The 24,477-nt window shown below is 45.4% G+C and overlaps 1 protein-coding gene across 1 annotated transcript in view; it reads right to left on the reverse strand.

Moving 5' to 3' along the window:
* Positions 1–11,078: 11,078 nt before the first annotated feature.
* LOC106744060 (plexin domain-containing protein 2) overlaps positions 11,079–24,477 on the reverse strand; it is a 30,693-nt gene continuing 17,294 nt past the window's right edge. The window contains exons 2-8 of the mRNA XM_014618468.1: positions 15,654–16,105; positions 14,946–15,329; positions 14,527–14,719; positions 13,567–13,776; positions 12,631–13,023; positions 12,230–12,366; positions 11,079–11,761 (exon numbers count right to left, since the gene is read on the reverse strand). Of these exons, the coding sequence (XP_014473954.1) occupies positions 11,693–11,761; positions 12,230–12,366; positions 12,631–13,023; positions 13,567–13,776; positions 14,527–14,719; positions 14,946–15,329; positions 15,654–16,105 (1,838 nt within the window). The 3' untranslated portion in view covers positions 11,079–11,692. The remainder of the gene's footprint in view (positions 11,762–12,229; positions 12,367–12,630; positions 13,024–13,566; positions 13,777–14,526; positions 14,720–14,945; positions 15,330–15,653; positions 16,106–24,477) is intronic.

Genomic DNA, 24,477 nt, shown 5'->3' on the forward strand with positions numbered 1-24,477 from the left:
CTTGTTTTCTTTTTTTTTTTTTAATTTTAACCACAAAAATATTATTTGTAAATATTACCTGTAATGTGATCGTAAGCAATTTTTTCTTATCCTATGTAGAAGGGGAGGTCATGTAGAATTGAAAGGGGCTCGGTCAATCTTTTTCTAACTTTGCACGTCTGTGTGCGTGTGTGTAGATCATGCTTCGATGAATATGCCATTAAAATTGGGAAAAAAAGCTTCCGAAGAAAATCAAATTACAGGCAGGAGGATCTGTTCCGCGCGGCGCTATCGATTTGTGTCACAGCTCGCCCGAGAGGCGTAGACAAGCGTCGTCGTCGCGCGATATTTCCGCGCAGACGATTATTTTCCTTTTATTACCTCGCGCGAGTCATTGCGGAAGATTTAAGCGCGGGGAGAGAGGAAGTCTTGTTGCCTCGTTGGTAAAAATTTCCACCCCGCTCTCTCGCAGGGGCTGACTATATCCGCTTCTTTGCGGAATTCCAGCGGCGTTCCAGATTCTCGCGTTCTCCTCGCTCGCATTTTGCGAAGCGCGCTGGATCCTCCGACAGGAATACACATATATACATATATATATATATATATATATATATATATATATATATATATACCAAGAAAGGAGAAAAACGACGGGAAAATCTCGAGATAATAGCCGGCCGATGCGGGAGAATCGATGCTTGCATGAGATGTACATACGTATGCACATATAAGCGGGGGACTTGAACGAGCTATCGATCCCCGAAATATAGTCGATGACTCGTTCAGTCTCGCTCTTCGAGCGAGCGAGCGGGGCTCGTCCGTGTCATTCCTATCCTCGTTCTCCTCGAATGGCCTGACATTTAATTATCGGGACGGAATGATCGCGACCAACGCGGCCAAGTGCTCTCGGAATTTTTAGCCCGCCGTTTTGCCGCGATTTGACGACGCGAGCGACAAGCACTTTGAGTGCGTATGTACTTCGAAAAAAACGCGCGTGCGTGTCCCGGGGAAAATATATATTTTCTCTCTTTCTCTCTCTCTCTCTCTCTTTCTCTCTCTCACTAACGTGAGCTTTAACATTATTTCTCTCGACGAACTGGTACCACGCTCGAGAGGTATACAGCATCCAGAAGAGACGCCACGTTTGAAGGCTTTACCAGTAGAAAATACTGTCTTCTTTTTGCAGAATTCACGTTGTATTGCCTGTGCAGAATTATAAACGTTTTTCACAGAGTGAAAGCACACGTGAAAATGAATACGTCGAGTTCAACGTGTGACGGAGACGATTAAAAATGTCAAAATTGATTGGAGCTTGTAGACCTCGTATGTGTCAATGTAGTAGTTAAGAAAATTTCACGGAAGATTCTGATAAATTTCCAATTAAATTTAAAGATATGAAAGACCGGGGGGAACTTGCGGGAGAAATCTTTCACACACATCTCCATTAGACTTTCTATGGTAAGACACAGCGAACGTCCTGCGAATTCCCGATATTAATATTTGCAAAAAAGAAGAAGCTCGATAACGCGTCCTCCTTCTGCCTTCCTTTTCCTTTTCTTTCCACCCCCGTTATCCGCGTGCCGGTTTCTCCTTAATTAACTCTGTGTAATTAGCAGACGACCGGCCGACGACTTATCTCTCTCTCTCTCTCTCTCTCACAAATTCCGTAATTCCGCGCGAGCAGTCGTTCCCGGGGCGAGCTAATTGGAGAATTCCCGGCGTGTTTCTTCTCGCTACGTGATGAGAAAGCCGCGGGTCGCTGCCGTTGCTGCTCCGTGGATGTGCGACCGGACAGACCCCAACAGTGCGACTCGTTAACGGATTCTTAAGTCTTAATGGCAGATCGTTAAGGAGAATGCGTCGCCCTTTACGACGGTCCGTGCAAGTAAGGACGGAAAACTGGTACAATGGCCCGCTCCAAATACGTCATTCTAGCTAGGCCGGGCTATTCGAAACGAAGCCTGTAATCATGACCGCCCACGGTTCATCCTTTTCACCGTGCGACGTAAATGTTTTTAAAGGTCCGCGGGAAACCTCTATTCCAGGGTGACTCCCGGATCGCGCGGGGGTACGTAAAATGGATACGTTTCCGAGCACGGAGGACAAAGGATGAAAAATGGTGATTGCCTCGGCGCGAGAGAATCGATAATTACGCGGGCGGTGGATATCCAACATCGAGTGCTTTTCACGGGATGTATTCTCACAGCAGAAAAGGATCTGTATAAATGCAAATGGAATACAAGCCGCGCACGTCACGAGTGGGGAAGAAAGCGACAGCACTCCCCCGTCGAAAGTTCGATTTTACATTAAACCTCGGCCACCGATGGAGGACTTTGAGGTGTAACTTTACACAGGCTGTCGTCTTTTGACGCTGGAGATGGTTACTCGCTGCTGTTTTGCTGTGTGGGGAGGGCTTGAAGAAGTTTATTCAACGTTTGTTTAATATTCGGTCATCTCATGTATGTGTAATAATATAAAAAAATCCAACAAAGATTGATGATAAGCGGGTAAGTTCATCGTCATATTAATTCAACCAATCTCTTCTTCCTCATTGTGTTACCAGCTACATAATAATTGGATAATTTAATTATATCTAGGAATGTCTCGAGAACGCTAACCATCGTGATTTCTCGGCCACCGAAGACACGGGTCGTTGATTGGCGGGCGACAACGGTTCGCTATTGATGGGAGAGATGACTTTGTCTCTGCCGGATGTATCCATTGTTTCGATATTCTCGTGCGTCACGTACTTTTCCATGACCGAGTTATTTTGTCCCGAGCAACACACGTATCGTGACACGCGGAACACGGTGTGTGGGTGTGCGGTTGTTTGCAGCTCGCATCAGATGATTAAGATAACAGGTAAACGAATACGAATCGCACACGCTGCAACCGGAAGAGAGTGATAGATTAACCGTTGATTAACGTATGTCTTAAAGACGTCTTATATTATGACATCTTGAATTTAAAGACGTTCGAAAGATGTCTTGTGTCCCGATTTTGGACGTTTCTGTTTGTGTCCGGGAATTCAAAAGATGAGATTCAATGAAAAGCGAGCCGGGAGCGAGGCTGGCGCACTTTCTCGAATGACATGCCGCGCGCTTATGTTTTAGCTACCTACGTTACTACCGGACGGACGGCGCGTGGGAGGATGCTGCCGGAATACCCCAAGGAGCGAAATGAGCAGAAGGTTTCTCGGCGGTGCCAGGACGTCTGGAGCCGGCCGACATCGACCCGTCATCTATCCGGCCGCCGGCGTCAAGGTCTTCCTCGGGCCGCCAAACTGTGACCTCAATAATCGATCGACTCGCGCACTGATGACGTTATCGCGCGGCCGGTGTTGACTTTATCGCCGATTATCAACTTCTTCCCTTAACTTTTAATTCAACCAAAATTTCACTTCGACGTTTTATCTCGAATAACCTACTTTCGCCTACTTGAGACCCAGCGAAAACGGAAGTTTTCAGACGTCACCATGGTGAAAGTAGAAACAATTTGCACCGTCAGAATTTTCAACCTAATTTACTGCCTTAGTTCCTGTTGTGAAGTAAAAAGGAATTCAATTACAGGATTTCAACATACAGCCTCGAGATTTCAACTCAGCTCCTCGGCCGTTCGCGACGAGGCGATCGATCGATGCGATTGTAATTTTCCTCTCGTCGAGGTACACCGTGCCAGATCCGACCAAGCCGAATATCGTCCGGTTACTCGGAGAGGGAGAGAGATGCGGCGTTTGCATTAGTTACTTGTGTAAGTTACCGTGCAGTTCAACAGAAACTTCAGTAAAACGTTCGTTCAATGCAGGGAGAGAGAGAGAGAGGGAAAGAGGACGAGAGGAAGGACGTCAGCACGAACTTTCACGGACATTGCGGTCCCCTTCTTTCGTCAACGCATTCCCGAGTCCTCGGCGAAGTACCTCGAGGATATAATGGCGATCATTATTCGCGACCCGCTATGTTGCAGACATCGGTGATTCCGATCGGAAATGCTGAAATGCCTCTCGATCGTAGCGCGGGAGTTTCTCCGAGCTTCGCTCGAACGAGCTGACGAGAACCGGGGGTGAAGAACGGCGAAGGGAGAGAGAGAGAGGAGGGCGGCACGGTTGTTTCCCTCCGTTTTTCGCGCCGGAGTGAAATACGTATACTGCGACTAGTTACGACGTAGGTATTTTGCCGCTCGTACTTTTCCCCGACGCGCCGAACGAGCGCGAGCGAGCTGCTCCGCGATGCGGAAAATAACAGGTGGTTTCCTCGCGTTGGAAATGCGCGAGGACGTATCTGACGGCACGCGCGCACCCACCATCTGTGCGCTAAATCCCATAAATAACGCGGCGCATACCTTTATTTTTGCGACCGCCACCGAGAAAAGCAAGAAAGGCGAAGAAAGAGAGAGAGAGAGAGAGAGAGAGAGCTTCCTCGCACGTTTCTCGCATACACGCGTACCCTCGTCCTCGATTCTGCGTATTTATCGCGGTTTTTACTCCGCGGATTTTACGCGAGACGAATTTTTAATCGCGTCATCCGCCCGCACGAGCCGCTCTCAGGAAGGCGAAACTGTACTTTCAAAGCCGATTTGGCGAAGAAGTGAATTTGCGCATGACGCGATCCCGACGAATCTCTTTGAGAGCAAAAAATCAAAGTAGCTCGTCCGCAAATTTATTTTTCAGAAGTCTTTCGCCTAGTTTTGCAGAAATGAATACATAAAGTATACAATTTCTGAGGAGAAGATGATATTTTATGGATCTTCATTTTACATCTTATATAATAACTTTGCTCATAATCAATATTTTAAATTGAAAACTAAACGATTGTATTCACCAAAGTGTCAGTTCAGTCGATTCTATACTGAAAGTTACAAAATGTTTCTTACTTAAGAATCTACTTGCAAACATATGTAATGACACTGGGTAACGGGTCGAAGAAGTCGCCATATTGCATTAACCATTACTTCTCCCGATAATATTATTGTGGACTTTGAGAAAAGTACCTCGAGAAAAGTGGATGAATCAAAATCACCAGCGATCTGCGGGGCGGAACGTCGGCGGGATCGAAATTCTTGAGCGTTAGAACGCAAATCGACGAGGAGCGGGAGAATCGATCGGCGACGAGGGCGTGGAAAAAAATGTCGCGTCGACGCGAGACATAAATTCCGTCAGAATTGTTTCGACGACCGTTTACCTCTCGCTCCGCCAATATTAAAGATAGATTTATCGCGCGGCGGAAATGCAGATGCGATATTTCAACACGGGATTCCGTGCGTGCGGCAACGAGCGATGCGTTGCGCACTGTAAAATCGTTCATAGCCGTTATGTCACCGGCGGAATTTTTGTGCGTTCGCCTGGTGGCGCGCGCGGTGAAAAATATACCTCTTCCACTTCGAGGGAAGAGGATCCTTTTTTTCCAAAGCCACCGTCGCGCGTCGTACAGCGCGCGGTGCAGCCGCGGTATCTCGTCCTCGAGAGAAATTGGAAACCCCCCGTATTTTACCCCGGCGAGTATAATATTTCCTTTTCGTTAGAGCCGAGCGCCGTTGCGAGCAATTATCCTTGCACCGCCGACTTTCGTATTACGTTTAAGTCGCAAACAATATAACCCGCAACTTGGAATGATAACTTTTTCCGTGCGAGCAGAGTTGACGATTTGCGGAGAACTCACCCGGGAAACCGCAATTTACATTAACCGCTTTTTCCCTCGTGCGTTATCGCGTTAGCGGAAAAAGCGAGGGAATGACGAAAATGACGACGCGGAGAATCGCGACGTCGACGGAGGCCCCGTGAGAAACGAGACACGTGCGTTAAGAAGATCAGCAATATAAATGCACGGAATACAGGGAGCCGAACGTGTTGGTGTGTGTGTGTGCGTGTGGTACATGTTTTGCCACGTCGTCACGCTCCGATGCAATTCAAATAGCCGTGTGCGTATCCCGCTGTCACTCGTCCCGAACGAGACTATACTGACTGCGAATGACGGCCGTCGGCCGAGGGTAATCTCGTTTTTTTGCCTGCGACACGGCCGACGAGGACTCGACACGTGCGCGCGTTTCATCGTTTTTCGTACCTGCTGACGAAAGAGAGAGAGGGAGACTTGATTTTTCCACGATATCCGAGGGCCATCGCGATCAAGCTGAAATAATCTTTTTTTTTCCAATAGCGAAGCATTTCTTTCCCAGCGTTCAATGCCCGACGTGGCTCAGTCGTCTTGCTACGCAATTCCGAGTTCGACGATGCACACAATTGGACGGATGCTGTCGCACTCGTCGACGGCTGTCTGGACCCGAGGGCGAAGTCAAACACGCGCGTTAAGCAAAGACCGTTTTAAGCTGGTAGCTCGGTTGAATTAACAATAAGTAAGCAGGCAAGCACGTTGAGGGACGCGCCGCTCGCTCTTCGTATTTGACTTCGCCGCGGCAAAAAAGTGTCTCCTATCTTACGACGCTCGCTAAAACCGTGCAATTTGCATACGCTCGCGCCCTGCGCGTTCCACGTCCTTTGACGTCCTCTCGAGCGGACTCGTTTTTTCCGTTTTGCGAGAGAGTCAAAGCTCTTCGCGCGCGCGAGCCACGTGAAATATATACGAAGTAATCGCGCGCGCACAAACGTCCCACGCGAAAGATGCGTATGAATTGTTCATCCCCTCGCGCGAAGGGTCCGTTAAAAAGTTGACGCAGCACGTTTTTAGCTCTGAATAAGTCATACACACACACACATACTGGAAGCTGCGAGCTCTAAGGAGCCACTGTAAAAGATGTCGTTGGATAAAACTCACTTCCACGGCGCAGATCGACGTCGTTTCTCAATAGCGGCTTTGTTATTAATAACGCGCACGCCGAGAATACTACGCATAAAACTCGTACAATCCCCATAAGCGCGTAATATTACTTAATATTAAGTAATATTTCCGGTATATTAATAGATGTTTATATATACATTCCTAATAATATTAAAAAAATCGAACTATATATATTATTATTATTATTCCCTCGCGTTATTTAACGTGTTATCTTTGATATTTTTGGTTTAATGTTTCGATGCACTTGCGGCCCGAGATAAGACGTGTTACGAGCGCTGCACGCACGTTCCGTATGCGTGCCGTGTGCGCTGCTTTGCGGGCTTTACCTCGTGAGCGATTTCCTCGCGAAGCTAAATAGTTGCGATAGCGTCGGGACGCGTTGGCGACGGAGATTTCCAAGGTTCTAAGGTCTCGCAATGACGAACGCTCGGGACATCGACGGGGGGTGAACGAGGGATGTCGGGACGCCGCGAATTCAACGGGACCGATCGTGGGAAAATCGATCGATCTGCGGGTATTAAATTACCGCCTATATACATGGAGTAATAAATATCGAGAAATAATAGAGAAAATGTATAAAAATTCAAACGTAGCATTAAAAAATATATCGGTACGCTTGTAATTTTCAGTGAACACGTTTGATGCGTAAAATGTAAGGACGTATAATATCCCTCTCCCACGTGCATTGTAATAAAGCGGAGGATGTAAATCTATGTATAACTTTTATCGGCCTTGCATTTATAACTCCGGAGAATATAAAAATGAGCTTTCCATGCCGGTTGTTACATACTGCGAGTTTCTTCGCCTCGTAAGATTACAGACTCGTTTGCTCTTCAGCCAACAGCAACTCGATCGCCGGAAATATGGAGAATTCTCGTATCAGCAAAATCGTCGTAGGTCTAATTATTTCATTGATGACAACTCTTTTTACTCTGACGGCTGCGAATGTCATCTCCGTTCCTCTAAGTCCTTGTCCGAAGGGGATGGACAGAGCCATTAATATGGAATGTGTACAAGTCGATGGTAAACAAATGATTGTTGTTATTATTTACCTATTACGAGTCACCAACATTTTTCTTCACTCATTTATTCGAAATTAGTAAGGAATCGAAATATCTAAACATTATTGTCGTAACTGATTGAGAAGTACATGTAATTCCCAATCGTTTATGATCGCCTCCGCTGCGGCGCTACAAGTTTTTGAGAAAAAGAGGTACAGTATGCTTATATGTTATAAAATGTACATTGATATATTCTTTTCTAGTTATAATCCTTCCTCTTCCCTCTTATAGTGGCGAACAACAGGATATTATAACTAGGATAGATATAAAATTTTAGAAATGATATTAACGACTTTTGTACTTACAGATAAGCGTAGATAATGCGTTGACTTGGATGCTACGAAACATAGAATACGGAGAAATATAAATGAACATCGCACATATAAATATATAAATGTTACTGTGAATAAATATTATAAAATTGCCGACAGTTGCATTATTTGTGTGCCTTGATTTCGCATTAGCATTCGGAATATATATCTGCTCTAAATTGATAACCATCTTTTACTAAAATATATAACTCTTTCTCTCTCTCTCTCTCTCACTCAATGATTGTATCGACGCTCCTGATTGATTGTCGCAACAGAAGTTGCTTCCAACCGATGCAGAACTACCTTAACAGGTAACACTTGCGCAAGTGCGCGATTCAATACACATAGTGTCATCTGATTATCGAGACGGGGAACTACAGCCTCGTTATCGACTGTAAGTACGACGCGTTACATACGTACGTATGTAACGGATTTTTCAAATATCAGACTGAGTAAAATCCCCCAAGTAACACAATCTATGTTCGCTGCGACAGCAAAAACGTAATTAGTATAACATCCTGCCGACTTTAATTACAATTAGCAATTACAATTCAGCTGCGAATGTTATCTTGCAAAATCGTTGCGACGGCTAATTAAAAAGTCAAAATGCAACCACAGCTATCTTAGTTGAAATAATAGCCGTGTAACAGCTGCGACGGCTAATAAAAAAAGGGAAGGGTAACTCGAGTGAAAAACATCCTGGAGAAAGCGCTACTATAATAATTATAATATTTATTATCACAAACTATGAGTTACATCGTACACAGTAATGTAAGAAAAAGCTGTTCGCAAGCTCGACGGTAATTCACTTTCTCTCTCTCACGTCTCCTCGGTTGACTCGTCGTTGGCGATGAAATCGCCAAATCGCGAGTTTCAAGTCGCGTGACGAGCCGTCCGTGCAACATTATACGGCTACGAACATAACAGGCAGACCGTTAAGATTCTTTTTTTTACAATTGCTTCGTTTCCACTTCGAAAGATCTCGCAAGGAGAATCGAGACGATTCTTCCGGAATCGTGTGAGCCGATCCGGAGGGAAATCGCGTCTCGTCCACGAACAGTGAGATTTTCCCTCAGACCCCTCGCGTCGTTTTTCTTTTTTTTTCTTCTTTTGCTGTACACGACGACGTGATGCCGTCGCGGCTGAAAGTTCATGAAGAAAGGCACCGTGTGTTTTGACATTGAATTACATATATATACTTACAATTAGATAAAAATTATATTGCTTTTCATAAAACTACTATATACATTTTTCACGACCTAATATTTACCGTGTAAGATATACTATAAAATTTCTCACAATTCCTTTCCTCCGGCTCTTCTCCTGAATTCTTAATTTTTTTTTTCACTTTTATCATTTTACGTGTAACATATAAGTTGCTCATGTGTGTTGTGTGTGTGTATGTGTGTGATCTTCCAAAAATCTCGTCGTAAAATATATTTGTATATATAGTCATTATATATATATATAATCATTTATATGTATTTATTTATAGATATGTTTGTATATGCCTGTGGTCTGTGTGTGTGTGTTTCTCCCCGTGACATAAAATAGTACGCTGAAACTACAGTTCGGCGCTTCACATGGATCCATTCTCGAAAACGTGTTCTTTGGAATGTAGCGACAGCAGTCCGAATGATCTCGAGATCTCGAATTTTTTTCTCGACCGCGACGTGAGCTGAATGAACTCACAATTCAGAATAATTTCTCTTCTCTTTCTCTCTTTTCCTATCGAACGATTCGCTCGAACGGAGAGCTCGATGAACTGCAGCTTCAGCGCGCTATAGATCGGCACACTCGAAAAACATTCAGTTTATTCTCACGTCAATTCGTTTCTTTTCTTCGATTACTTTTTCCTCCCTTTTCACTTAAAAACATCGTATTCTTCTCACCCCATTGAACGCATTGCATGCACGAAAACGAATAAAATTGCTGCGATTTATCTAACGATTAAGAGAAAAACGGGCTTCTTAAACAATAACAAGGTATGCCGCACGCTGCGATGAGAATCACATAAATGCTCGGCGCGGATGGGCATCGTCCGTTTACTTCGATATATATTACGATCCACCCTCGTTCGTTGGACAGCCTCGGCAGAGCTCGAGTCGTCGATTATATTTCAACACGTTCGCCACCGGCGTCGCGCGCACGTGTGGCCGGTCTCTCTCTCACAGGATACAGTCAGCGTCACACATGCGTGGCGGTGTACAATTTTCCTCTGTGTCCCCAGACCGGCACAAAACCTAAAACCGGAGCATAAGACGTCTTATGTCCCGGTTTTACGTTTCGTGATGTCTGTGTGTCTGCATAAACTAACATCCGTCATACAATAAAATTGCGTTACAAGCGAAAACACGAGTCGGCGGGGAGGAAGAGTTTCCCAGAGTAAACTTTCTGCGAGCCTCTGGTTCCGTAACTTTCAACGATACTCTGCCGTCGTCGTTACGTTATTATTGCGCGGATACAACATCGTAAAAAACAAAAAAATCTGCTCATCTACAACGTAACGGCGGTGAAATCGTAACGATTAAAAGTAACGGAATAGAAGAGCCTCACCGGTCGCGAACGTGTCGAAGTTTGCGCTTCTGCCGTCGCGAACGACTCGCGCGAAGCGGCTTGTCTTTCGTGGAAAGCTGTCCCTCTCGTGGATTCCGTTCGATCGCATCGGCAAAAGCTCTCGTCGCAGAATTCACGTCGCTGACGAGTCTCGCCGCAAGCCTCCCCCCCCCCCCCCCNAGCTTCGTGAAGTCGAAGTTGTACATCCTGTGTTTCCAGACGTTCATTGACAAACTTTGTCGGCTCGGTATATGCGTGTGTGTGTATCGTCGCGCAGCTATTTTATAAGATTCGATTATACCTGCGCAACGATACTCACCAAATCGACGACGGACGTTTTCAGGTCAATTACGAAAAGGTCGCAAGACATTTTTTTTCTTTCAATGAATTTCGCAACGCAATCTCGTGTCGGATAGATCAAAGAAAATGTATCTCTCGATAATCGCTGCAAAAAAGCACAAATCGTCCCATTGAACACGGGTTGTGTTTCGAAACTCCGTGAGGAAAATGCGTCGCAATCTTTTTGACGACTGACCTGACGGAACGGTAGAGCCCTGGATGTTTGTAAAATTGCCCAAGGAGTGGACACACTCCGTTTAGTTCCGATTATTAGTTTGAATTTTGTCCGATCGATTCGAACGGGACGCGAAAAATCCGGCAATTTGTGAAGCGGCCGTGCGCGCTCCGTCGACGCGCGTCAGTCTAGGCACACGCACCGCGGTCTCCGTCAAAAAGTCCGTCTAAGACGCCGATTCACTTCCGCTTCGTCGCGTTGCGTTGTCGTCATCGTGAGAGAATATGATTATCCGATGTGATTGAATGTGTAAAAACCTGACGAGCAGGCAGCGCGGCGGCCGTGTCCCGCGAGCGAACGTGTGTGCTCGGGACCTGTTTTTTCAACTCGCAGACTCGATACGCTGTACAGTTAATAGGAAGTTTGGTCCGACAGTTTCGTTTATTGACTGTATACTCGATCCCCGTTTGACGTCTCTCATCATCACATGTGAATGGTCGCGGCCGTGTAACGAGCCTCGCCTCTTCGCCAGCTCCATTGGCTTGGACGGTACTGAAAGGTCAATCCCGAGGTCAAAAGAGATCAATAGGCGACAAGTTAATTATGCATGGTAATTTAAAATCTTACCGATAATTTAATCAGTAAGAGAGGCAATTAATGGAGACAAATGATGGTTACAATCGACAGTGAAATCGATATAAGCGAATCGATAACAGATAAGAACGACGAGCAAATAATAAGAGACCAGCAGTCACGACCGCTGCTTGCTTTTCCCTCGAATGTCATTATTTCTCCAAATATTTTAATTTGATTAATGAACAATTGAATCTCAACTCAAATTTCTTATCTAATTAACTAGTTATTATCCAGTCCCTGTCTTGCTGTAGTGTCAAAGCGATACGTCAGAAATCGTGTTTGTAAAGACTTGGCACAGATTGGCCGGATTTCTTCGTGTTGCATCAATTATCGCTTTCCTAACGGCATTGTCACGGATCAGTTACTTCAAGTTACTTCTCTTACCCTTATCAACATCTGTCCAGATGCACTGTGAGGGTTGCGATAAGCGTACGCACCCCAGCCAGCGAGACCCACCAGTAAAGCGACGATGGTGAGGATACCGATTATTCCCGAAACGCTCATATTCATATGGCCGCGAGCTGCAAATAGAAAGAATAACGATTTCGATTCAGTACGAGACAATTTGAATGCGTAATATTATTTAATATCAAGCAATATTCGGGACATATTCTTAGAATATTCGCCATAATATTCCAGGATTACGCGCTCGTAGGCCTTCCGGAAGAGAGCCACGCAGATGTTCGAACGCGATAAAACACGCGGAAGGAAGTCGGGCAAGTAGTTTTCGGGCGATAAAACCGCTCGAGAGCTGTCGCTCGCGACAAACGGACGGACGGACTTACAGCTCTCCAAGGCACTTGTGTCGGGTCTCTCCTGCTTCGCACTCATCTCATTAGCGGTGATCGCCTCCTCGGGATGCACGCGGCCGTCGTGGTCGTACTCCTCACCCTTGAACGTCTTCGCATGGTCGGGGCAGTGCTCGCCTTCTTTGACATTACGCACTTCGCAGCCCTTCAGCACCCAGTCCTGTCGTGAGCGGAAGGTCCCGGTGCTGCACTGGTTCAGTTCCGAACACCACTTGCAGTCGAACTCCGGCACCTTCGTCAGACAGTCCTGACAGTTGTCGATGTCGAGGCAAGTGGGCAACGCTCTCAAGTAGATGACCGTGCAATTCATGATGTCCTGCCGATTGAAGTTCACCCGGTGGTACTCGTAGATGGTTTTCCGCCGGACGACTGTGTGAAGCGAGAGACGAAGGATTAATCGAGTGTTCGCTCGGCGGGGAGCGCAGCCGATTCGTTTTCACGTGCGTATAAACGCGATAGGACACTTCAACATCGGATAATAAGCTAATAACGCTTCTAATAATAATAAACAATACGTATAGGGTGTTTCATTTAAGCGGAGATACCCGACTATCTAGAGAAGTGCGTGAAATGAAGAAATATATATATGTAAACATCCGGTATCTACGTTTTCTTAATTTTAGACGCGCGTCTAACAGCAATTACAACTATGAGGATTATTTTGCAATAACTCGTCTCGAGCTGGAATAAATTCGTTCCACTTATCTCTCTCTCTCTCTCTCCTCTACCCACTCTATACAGTATCTATGTATGCATGTAAATTTTTGTACGACCGCGTGTGCGCCGGACGAAATTGCGAAATCGACTGGCAGCGCGATAACGCGGGCAACATTATTCCCCGATAACCGATGATTATGCGACGGGCGCCGGGAAGAAGAACGGCTGAATCTAGCAGCGAGTAGCTCAACTCACAGAACACGGTCCTGTCCATGATGTAAGCGTCACTTAGCCCAACCTTGACAGGATGCATCCTGTCCTCGATCTGTTCGACCACCACCGGTATGACCGAGTAGACGAACACGATGTCGCCGTTCTGATGCAAGGTCACTTGGAAAGTGAACGCGCCGCCGTCTGGCTTGTCCTGCAGCACCACCTTCTCCCACTCGACGGTGAACGCGGTACCTGCCGGATTACAAAGGATGTATATAATCTCTCTCTCCTGCGCGGCCTCCCGACAGAAGTCTTTTTCTCCGCTCGCTCGGACTGCCCGCGCTCGACACGCGACCGTTTTGCGCCGTTTCTTCGCCACCGGCAACGGGTGTCATTACGATGCTTGAATCGTCACGCTGTTTTTTAAATTCCCGTGACCGATGACGCCTCACGACACGCTCGAGATGAGAAAGGATCGACAGGTCGGTCGACGAGGCGACTTCGCGAGGCGCCTATTTCAATATTGCGTTGCTGAGCACCGTTGAATCCGAATACGGTAATACTAAGTCGATAAAGAAAAAAAAAACAGCCGAAAATCCTAAAACATTTAATTTTTGCACAAAAAAGACAACTGATTTGCATCATTTTTCTCTACATTTTCATTCATTTCCAAAGTTTTTCGTCGATTTTGTCAAGAATCTTCGGTCGAGAAACGAGCTGAATTCTGATTGGCTGACGCAATTGCCGTGTTGTGCAGACGTTTGACATTTAAGAAACGCAAATGACTTCTGGTGAAACGCTGCGACACGTGTATGTTGTTTTCACGTCTATTTTCAGAATCTGCTTGAATTTCTCATGAAGAGGAAAAAAAGAGGTCGATTTTTGTCGAACGGAAAGATTCCGGTATGTTGACGGCTGGAACAACCGCGGAAAATGCAAGGACGAGCGTGTGGCTGGCGCAAAAGAGAGTCACTCTCCCTCCGCGAATCCGAGATGACTCACCGTTGTCAGCGTACTTGACGTAGCTGTCGTTCGACAGGCGTGTATCGAAATTCGCCATGAGCGGTGCGATGTACTGGGTGGCCGCCAGCCAGCTGTGCACGTACTCGCCGGTGTACAGGAAGCCGCCGGTAGCGATGGTGATATTGCGGACTTTGTGCCCGTAGAACGGGAAGTCGAATTTCAGCTTGACCGTCTGCAAATGTGGAAAAATCGCCTTTCAGTTCGTTTCTCGCGATCCACCACGTTGTACAGCGATTAACAGTGTCACGATGTGCGAGAATCGAACGAATGACTCATCATATTTCCCTGAGTGAAATCTCACTGAAAAATCGATTAAATTGAAAGAAATCTCTTTCTCAGTGTAGTTGCATACCACAAAAGTAGCAAGAATGATTATAATCACGCGCGGCCCATCTTACCGCGGCGCGCCGATGGCTCTGGCTCAGAAGATGGTTGACCTTGAGCTCCGGATGATTGTCCATGTCCACCCAGTACTTCTTGCAGATGTTCGCGTCGACGGTGAAGGTGCTGTTGTAATACTGATGCGTGTCGTAGACCGTCCTGGTGATGTTGTTCTGCTTGAGCGTGGTGTTGGTCACGTCGGAGAACTTGCTGATGGAGATGTCGCCGATGTCGCTCTCCGTCTTGTCTTCCTCGGTCGTGTCCACCGCCACCGGCGTCAATTCCGTCACCTTCGTCTTCGCCGCCTGGTTCTTACCGTCCTCACGATGCCACTCCTTGTCGTTGCTCGTCACGTTGCTCCACATCGTGCGATTGGCCCAGATGTGCGGTGTTTGCGGCACCTAACGATGAACGACGCTTTATTATCGTCTCGTCCGTTTCACCGCACATACGAAAAGAAATTCCGTCGACTGAATTTTCATTCTCAGGGACCGACGAAACGAAAACTCGGTTGTAGGAACAGAAAGGGTTCCCGTATACTAAGAAGAAGAAAAAGAAAACCGCATTTTCTCAGCAAGCACAATATTGAATCAACATTGAACAATCTTCTCTTCCCCTCCTAAACTGTATGCTATTAAAGAAAATCAAGTCTTATGATAATACGGCCAGGGAAGAGTTTTTCTTTATGGGAGTCTCTCGATCGCTCGTCGACGCGCTGCACTCACCGCTGCGTCCTCGGTCGCGGGATTCATCGGCTGCGACACCGCCACCTTCTTCTTCGGATCCGGCTTGACGTCGAGCGCTTCGACAGACGACGGAGTGGAGGAGGCATCACGAGAGTATGTAACGTCTTCGTGCGAGCTCGTCGTGTTCGTTGTTTTCGACGGCTGTGCCGGAGGCTGCTGCGGCTTCTGTTCCTGCTGTTGTTGCTGCGGCTGCTGCGGTGGCTGCGGCCCTGGTACTTGCTGAGCCTGTTGTTCCGGCGGTGGCTGCTGCGACTGCTGTGCCTGGTGATCCTTCGGGTCGTCCTTCTGCTCGGTCGTCACGACTGATTTGTCGGGCGTTTCCCGCCGTCTCCTCGCGAGGTGCGCGTCCCCGTCCATCAGTTTGACGGGCGACGATCGAGAGTCGACGGGCGACCTTCCCTCGAACACGGAGTAATGGTAGTACGAGCCGTCTGGAAAAGCAAGCAAACGCTCGTTATCCCTCAAGGAGCAACCTGGGACGCTATGCCCTTTCTATCCGAGAATCACATCCCGCGCACTGAGAAAAATATCATTCCACCGCTAAGAAAAACAATCACTGTGAGTTTACGTTCCTCTCTTTGAGTTATTTTTGACGAGGAATATTTTTTTTTTAATAGTCTTAAAATACAACTATCGCAAATTTCAGAAAAGTTCATTCATCACGTGCCCGAAAAAAAGAATTTATTCTCTCTTCAGGTATATTATAAACTTCATCGAAGAAAAGTTTGTATTTTTCCGTGTACTTAGAGATATTTCCGAATTTTTCCATATACAGCGTGTACTTGTAAAGTGTAAATATTCAAAGCGTTTCGTATATTTTATTCAATCGTAATATAAAAGGATCTATTTACGTTCCCCGTTTAGAATTGAATGTTTAAAACATTGCGCTTTCAACAAGAATCTAGATTTTCCACCATTACTCGGGAAAATTCGACTGGGAGTTCGAATTAGATCCCAAGAAATTTTTTACACTGGATGCGCGACACACAAACAGCGATGGCGACGGCGGTGGCTCCTCCGAAGAGAAGATGGCACACAATCAAGGTAAGATGACGAGATATTAAATGCGGATTCTATACGCGAGATCTCATCTCGATTCGTCCTTGGGAGCTCACATGGCGATTGTACGTGACGGATTATTGAATGATGACTCGCTTCAATCTACGAGGTATGCGCGCATTGTCTCCGGTTCGCATATCTAAGCGCGTAATATTATTTAATATTAAGCAGTATTCTCGGCATATTCTTAGGATATCAGATGTAATATTCTAATAATATTCTAGTAATATTATTTAATATTATTGTAATATTATGCATTTTTTAAATATTCCTTCTCTACGTAAATATTTAATACATATAATTGCAGATTTTTATTTCAAATGTATTGCAATATTAATCGTTTTATTATATATATATATAAAGCCAAAATAATTTTATATAAAAATACATTTTATACTAAAAAAATTATAAAAATATTAAAATATCAAAATAAAAAAAATATATATATATGTATGATTTTTATGTTTTTCTATATTACTTTTTTGTATTACATATACATGTATAACATTCTAAGAGTGTTATTTTAATATTGAATAATATTCATATAATATTCTGGGAATATTACGTGCTTATAGGATAGGCTCGTCGACGTCTTCGTTCCGAGGGAGGATCGGGTGCTAATTTAATCGACAGTGCGCCTGCAACGTCGCCGGTATCCGAAATCAGTGCCATGAAACGTGAATTAACCTCGATTTCTACGTTCGCGATAGCCACGATGCGAATAATCGATGCGGATCGCGTGGACGAGAATAGATCACAAGACGACGAAATCTTCCGTAAATTCAATCCGCGTTAAATGTTCGCCTCCTTTCGGTACGCACACCCTCCGTAGTCTGTCTCGATAGCGATGTCTATTGCGAGTCTTCAATCTTTTTCCTTCTTTTGCATATCGAAAAGAAAAAAAGTACGAAAACTGGCATAGGTGCGGTAAACCGACATACTTTGTAATTTGTCTGACAATGCTATTTTATAGCGTGATAGAGATTAATCGAGCGACGAGTGTGCAAAAACCGCCCGATAAAACTGAGCAGATGAGACCGACGGTAAATTATTGTCGTCTACTCCGATACACATAAGAGAGCAGCACGTGTTTAGAACGGCCGGGCAGGAGAAGGGAACGGGAAGTTAAGCGGCACGATCCACCGGATAGAGCAATAATTGACGATCCGACAGATCGTACAAGCTTGACGTCAGTGCAAACGGCAACTAGCGCAAGCCGGAATCAATCACAACCGGGAACCAACCCGGTCGTCTTTGGAAAGCTTCTCGCTTCCCGCCAGCCCCGAAATTTTCCCACCAGGCTCCTCCCCGAATTTCCCCCCGATAATCAATCATCCCGATCGATTAATTATTATAATATCGATTGATGATAATTACAAAGAAAAAGAAGTAAAATCGATTGATTAATTATATTGATTAATTAATTCGGATTCCTCGCGTCACGAGTAAGCCAAGTATTGGAGGAGATTTTCCACGGGGAATATCCATTAAATATGCGCGTCAGAGAATCGACTCAGCTTCACCAAGGACGACTTACGCTGAATCGCGCTTTCGTAAACGCAAGTGCATCGGTCGGGAAATACGCGGAAAGATTCCGTCGAATCTCGACGAAGCGCGCGAGCTTCTCCCGCCCACGCGCATTTAGCGCCCACGCGCGATGCTTAAATTGCGTCGCGTTTCCGCGCGAAATACGTCGGAGCCGAGAGAGCGCAGCAAATCGCGCCGCAATCGGAACGGCCGGCTGGCAGGTCGTCTGTCTACCTGAGTCGAAATTTTCGCCCTACGTCAATTCTATAACATTCTAGTCTCATTTGGCGTTAACAATGTATTCATTTTTTCATTTTAAGCACCAAAATCGTCGTGAGAACTATTTTTCTAGTAAACGTTACTACAGTGTCAGTGATAGTAATTTTACATGCATGTTGCTGCTATTATTTTTGTGGTTCAAATAAGGAAAGAACATCGTTTTCCCACGAAAATCACTCGATTTTACTGTCGGTGCATTCGAAGGTTGTCACAGCTTCAATATGACGTGACGTACGGCACACACGCAGGTGCGGCCTGTGCGAAGGAAAGCTCTTCTAAATTAAAGTAAAACGAGGCGAAGTATCGCCGGCATAAAAAAAATGACCGCGTTCGCGTTACATATCCCCGCCGTATTGCCCGCTCCGCGGCGCTTATTTACCGTAATTATCGGGAGCGCAAGTCGCAACAGGAAATTGCAAGGTACACCGCCGGAGCTTGCGACATGCACCAGAAATATTTGTCTTGTCTCCTCAGCAACGTTCAATTTCACTCGCGTTTCGCGACTCGCACGCAAGGAACGCTGCAAGTCCTCGCTCCTTTGTTCCGCGCGAAGTTCCCTTCGCGCTAATAATACTCGCCAGCCGAATGCAGCGTGACTAGGTAATCCGAGGCGAAATTTCAGCTCTCCAAGTTAAACCTTTAATTTTGCAACGCGGCAGAAGCTGAAATAGCAAAGTAACTTCGATTCTAATTAATACAATTCACTCCTTCTTTGAGCATGATGAAGTTTCGAACTTTAATTTCCTCGCTTTTCACTTAAAAATTCTGCCGAATTAAAGATTCGAGAAAAAAGGAAATTAACAAGAAAAAAAAGTACGAAGCAGGATGAAACGTACGAAATAATGTCGCAGAGGAAAACGATAAAAGTAACGTTGTGGTTCTCTTTGTACACTTATTTCGAGACCGACAGCAGATAACCGACTTTTCGCAACGATAAATTTTATTGCGGTGCAATTAAAAGGTGTCGCGGACAATTAGCTTTATCGTCGGCAAATATGCGGCGGGTATCGTGTTCCTGTTACCATTAACCTGATTATCCCGCGATTATCATGCAAAAACATGCTATATTCGCGCATTTATAAGTGCCTCGCTTATGTACTATGTTTCCATGTGGGATCGCGAAGGAAACGTTTCTTTGTCACGTTCGGTCTCTCACGAAATGGAAAACAACCGAGACCTTGGCGCGTCGATTAAGCGTGGAATTCCCGATAAATAAAGAAACCGTTTTGCCGCGCGACTACATGGATCATCGTTTCTCGATTTGCTCGGTCTCGTCCTCCGTGAGCTCGCAAGTGAGAAGTGAAAAGTGAGTAACGAAGAATTCTTAACGAATAAAAAATGGGGACAATTTATCAAAAGAAAGACGTCAATCTTTACGTATGAGAAATCGTAGAAATATGCCTGCGCGTAATCGCAAGGAGCTCGCAAATTATCGAAAGAAGTAAAGTAGTTCAGTGGGCGTGTGTATCAAAGTCTCATATTCATATCGTAACGACGTGTCTTCGGCGCGACGTCGAGGTTGATGAACGAAACGCAGACCGAATGAGCCGCTAAATATGGAATATAGCTTCCATTAGATCAAGTGGCCGGCGCAAGTATAAGTAATAATGAAAATAACTCTTGCCCGACCCGCGTTTCCCTGTATATCGAGCGCACGAGCCGTGTCCTCGTTCTAAATCTTTTTAAGGAGATTCAGCCGTCGCGCGATCGACAACACGTCCTTGAATTCATTTGCGACGATTAATCGACTTTGACGCGGTCGCAAACGAGTCACTCGATGCTTTATGAATCCCTCGTTGCTTACGCTCGATTTCGAAAATAAGATTAATTGCGCAATTACAGCGGGAGAAACTCCACCAAAATTATTATCATTTTTTTTTATTTAATATATATATTATCTCTGACATTATAGTAACACTTATTGGGAAAATGATTTTTCCGCGGTGAAAAGAAAAAACACTACATTTAAGTAAATAATAATTGAGCGTTAACATCGTTCGCGCAATATATCATGATGATATCATCGTAACGCATAAAGCAATACCGCAGAGCCGCACTTTTGCGGCATTGATCAATCATTTCTCGCGCGGTGGACGCGTAATTGGATGGTGCGTGAAAGGTTTTCCATGTACGCCTGGTAATAGGGCGCGTCCATTACAGGTCAATTTTCGCCTCCTTTTCCCGTTCCGCCGCGATATCAGAGCGGCGGAAGTGGCGCGACAATCAATGTCAATGTTATGCGCGATGTCGATGTCGTGATCCGCCAATTAGACCGCCCGCGCTCGAGGACGAACTCCGAATGAACGAGACTCATCGTGACCGCGATTTCCCCAGAGTCGAGAGAGAAAGGAGAAATAATCAGGTTAAAAAATACATCCGATCAAACTATTCCTTCATTACCGTCATATGTAATATTTTGCCTTCGGTACGAATATATTCTAGTCGCGCGATACAAGTCTAATAAATTATGTTATTAATACGCTACATTTTAACAAACATTTTCTGCGTGAACTGTCCCGGTATTGTGGGTCGATAATTGTTTATGCTATCCCGATATTTCACCGGTACGAAATCGATACCGATACGTCGCCAACAATGATCTCTCAATTAAAGAGAAGAAAACTGAGAAGAGACGCGAGACGAGAAATCAGGAGAATCTCAAATCGATCGACCGATATATCGATGACGAAGTGTTTTCGTACACGATCTATGCACAAAACATCCGTCTCGGCGATGTTTCTATCGTCGTCGACTCGCGTCATCGTCTAATTCGCCGCGGAAAAATCTCGCCGGGGTGAAGTGTCAGAAATTGAGAAACAACGCGAGACGAAAAACGCGCACACAGTTAAATCGCTCGCGGGTTTTTCTCCTACGGGTCACACGCTCTTTCGTTCGCTGCTTGCTTTCCACGAACCGAGTGTCCGGCGGCATAAGTTACGACTGCACGAGGAACTCGCGGTCCGCGTGAGAGAGACTTTTTCAACAGGGAGGAGAACGAGGCTTTCAACGATCTGATATGTTAATTACCGCCATTTATAGCGATGACGTTCACGTCCACGAGAATACGAGTATATCCCGCGATATTTATCCTCGTTATCTCCTCTCCCTCCTCCGTCACACTTCTCCTTTCCGTCTCGATAAAAATGTTTTGTCACGGACTACAGTCGCTCGTGATTTATTATTTTATCAGCGTGATTTATTATTGTATCCCCATTATTATATTTTACATTGCGTGTCGCCGAAGAAGCACAATTTCGCGCGGTGAAGAAGCGAGTTTTCGGGGGGGAGAATCGACGGAGGGGATTGAAATACACGCGTTTGCTATTTTTTTTTTCCACACCAGTTATATAACGCGACCAGAAAACAACGAAAGATTCGGCGGCTTTCTATCGAGATCGGCGATCTTGCCATCCTATTGCTAGCTAGCTCTCGCGAATCCCGAAATAATAGCGAATCCGAGGAAATGCGTACACCGTTGTTCTAGATAATGCGCGACCGTTCTCGCGGTGAAAAGTCGGCGGCTGAAAAAATGCAGAAACCGGGTATGCAAATGTTCCGCGACGACACTGAGTATGTGCACTTATGTGCTCAAGATAACGTCTCTCTCTCTTTCTCCGTCGTTAAATGAGCAGACGGATCGACTCGAACGCTTGATAACTGATAACGAGCCGAGTGGCCGAAGAGGTCTCGGAGAAACACTGCGCGCGAAGGAAGGCGCGAATAGCGAGAACCGGCTGAATAATTCACGAAATCGCGAGGATTTGGCAGGATAAGATAAGATATTCCGTCAACTTAATGTAAATTCGATTCAGATATGTCATTACGTCGACAGAAGCGGTACAACCTCCCGTCTGGTTATCGGGGATACCTGCATACGATTACGTATCAATGAAATTGCTGTAATCGTTGCGAACGATAAGACACGCGAACTGACCGCGAATCGATATTCAAAATTCCAGCCGTCGGAAGGACACTCGAAGGTGGTCGCCACCGCGAAGAGCAAAGTACCGGTCAACCGGAATGCGTCATCCGGACGCCATTTGCTTTCCGCCAATGCCGAATACGAGCGAGCGCGCATACCTTATGATGATCACGAACGGTGTTAACACGCGGGTAACGCGGTATATCAACGATTTCGTTTGAAAGGGAGAGAGAGAGAGAGAGAGAGAGCGCGTCTCCAGACTTCACCTTGACGGAGCAGACAACATTCGCGGTGTTTACCGAAAGAGAATAATTTTATCGCGGATTATTCCACGTAATCGTGCCTTTATCGGAGATTGTACTCTCGTATATCATCACGGCTGTTGCGCCACGCCATTGCTAACGTAATTGTTCTAATTGATACGGGGAGAGAAATTTATCTGCATGAACGCAAACGCTTCTCTAACAAAATATATGATAGTCTTATAGAAAATTATTACGTGTATCTTTCTTTTTTTTTCATAAATAACTATTTCTTTAAGACGTTTTGAGAATTGACGCTTCTAGAGACTGAGCCGCAAGACGAAATTTGCAACTAATCTCGCAATCGGAGGAACACACGTCCACCGCCGGATTGCAGAATGAAGCTCGAGGAACTAGTTTTTAAAGCGTGATCTCACGACTCCCCCGTATCATAGGCGAAACCACCATAAAAATAGCTCGGCCGAAACCCGTTCTGGCATCGTAGCGATTTGCGACTCAAGAAAATGCACGAGCTATTTTAAGTTAAGCCGAGATTCTAGACGCATTTGTCGTCTAGCAAATAAGAATATACCGGGTGTGCCAGATTCCACGCGTCTAACGATTTGCTCGGCCGATTTGGAATGTGAGTCCTTTCTCTTGAAACTGAAATAACGGGGCGTTAATTTACGTGGCAAATCTGAACGACGCCGTTCGGACAGCTCCAATCGTCATTCGCGTTATTCGTCCTGTCGCGTTCTCTTATTCACACCAGCGAATTCACACCATCTCGTGTAATCATTTTGCGACACCCGACGCCCGTCGTTAAAAATAAATTCCATGAATGAGTCCGCGCGCGGATAAACACATGTCTGGAACACGTAATCGCGGTCCATAACGGTGACTATTTTTGTAGTTGCCGGTAGTCGTTGATAAGACAAACCGAGGTTGCGTAAACTTCTATCGCCCGGAAATGGCACGATGAATTAACGCATCCTGTCTGCCCCGTCGTACAGACACTCTCTCCTCTCTTCGCTTCCTTTTCGCTTAACATGACTTTCAATCTTTCTTTTTTCGCGATACAGTTTTCCATTAGAAAAAAAAAAGGATCAATGTTTTCTCATGAAACGATTAATTACGCGCGTGGAAAGGATATTTCATACACAGCAAAAAAAAAATTAATATCAATTCGAGACTTATATTCTCATGTACAAGGAAGAATATATAACCTCACATGAAATTAAAACTTGCTCTTATATATGAGGAAATTCTGTAAAACAAAGTCATGAAATACCGTTCATTCATATGATAAAAATCATATAAAAATATAGTGGAAAAATAAGAATGATTTCGGGTCAGATAGATCCGAACAGAACAGCATAATTACAAACTAAAGAAGCTAGAGTCAACTTTCTCATTTGAAAAGTCTTAAGTTACGAACGTAAGATTACACGTGCAATACACTTTGTAGAAATCGGCCCATTTTACGCACACCCATCGTTCTTCGCTACCTCGCGGCTCTATTTCGCACCTGCGAGGCTCGATTTCCACCATAGTAGATCCGATCAAGGTGAATTTTTCGTTTTCACCGCGATCCTACGAGACGTCTCGCCGGGCTATACTCGCGGCTTCCGGTAAGCGAGCGCCGCAATTAAATCGCCGCGTCGCCGTTTCGCGAATCGTATCGAGCTGAGAATCGTAAATCCGCGCGAGCGATGTGTAACAGTACCGCCTGTACCGCGTGAGATACCGCCATTCCCGTTCCTCGCTTTTTTTC

The sequence above is a fragment of the Dinoponera quadriceps genome, unplaced genomic scaffold (assembly GCF_001313825.1).
Source record: "Dinoponera quadriceps isolate SergipeBrazil2010 unplaced genomic scaffold, ASM131382v1 scaffold1325, whole genome shotgun sequence".
Classification (NCBI taxonomy): domain Eukaryota; kingdom Metazoa; phylum Arthropoda; class Insecta; order Hymenoptera; family Formicidae; genus Dinoponera; species Dinoponera quadriceps.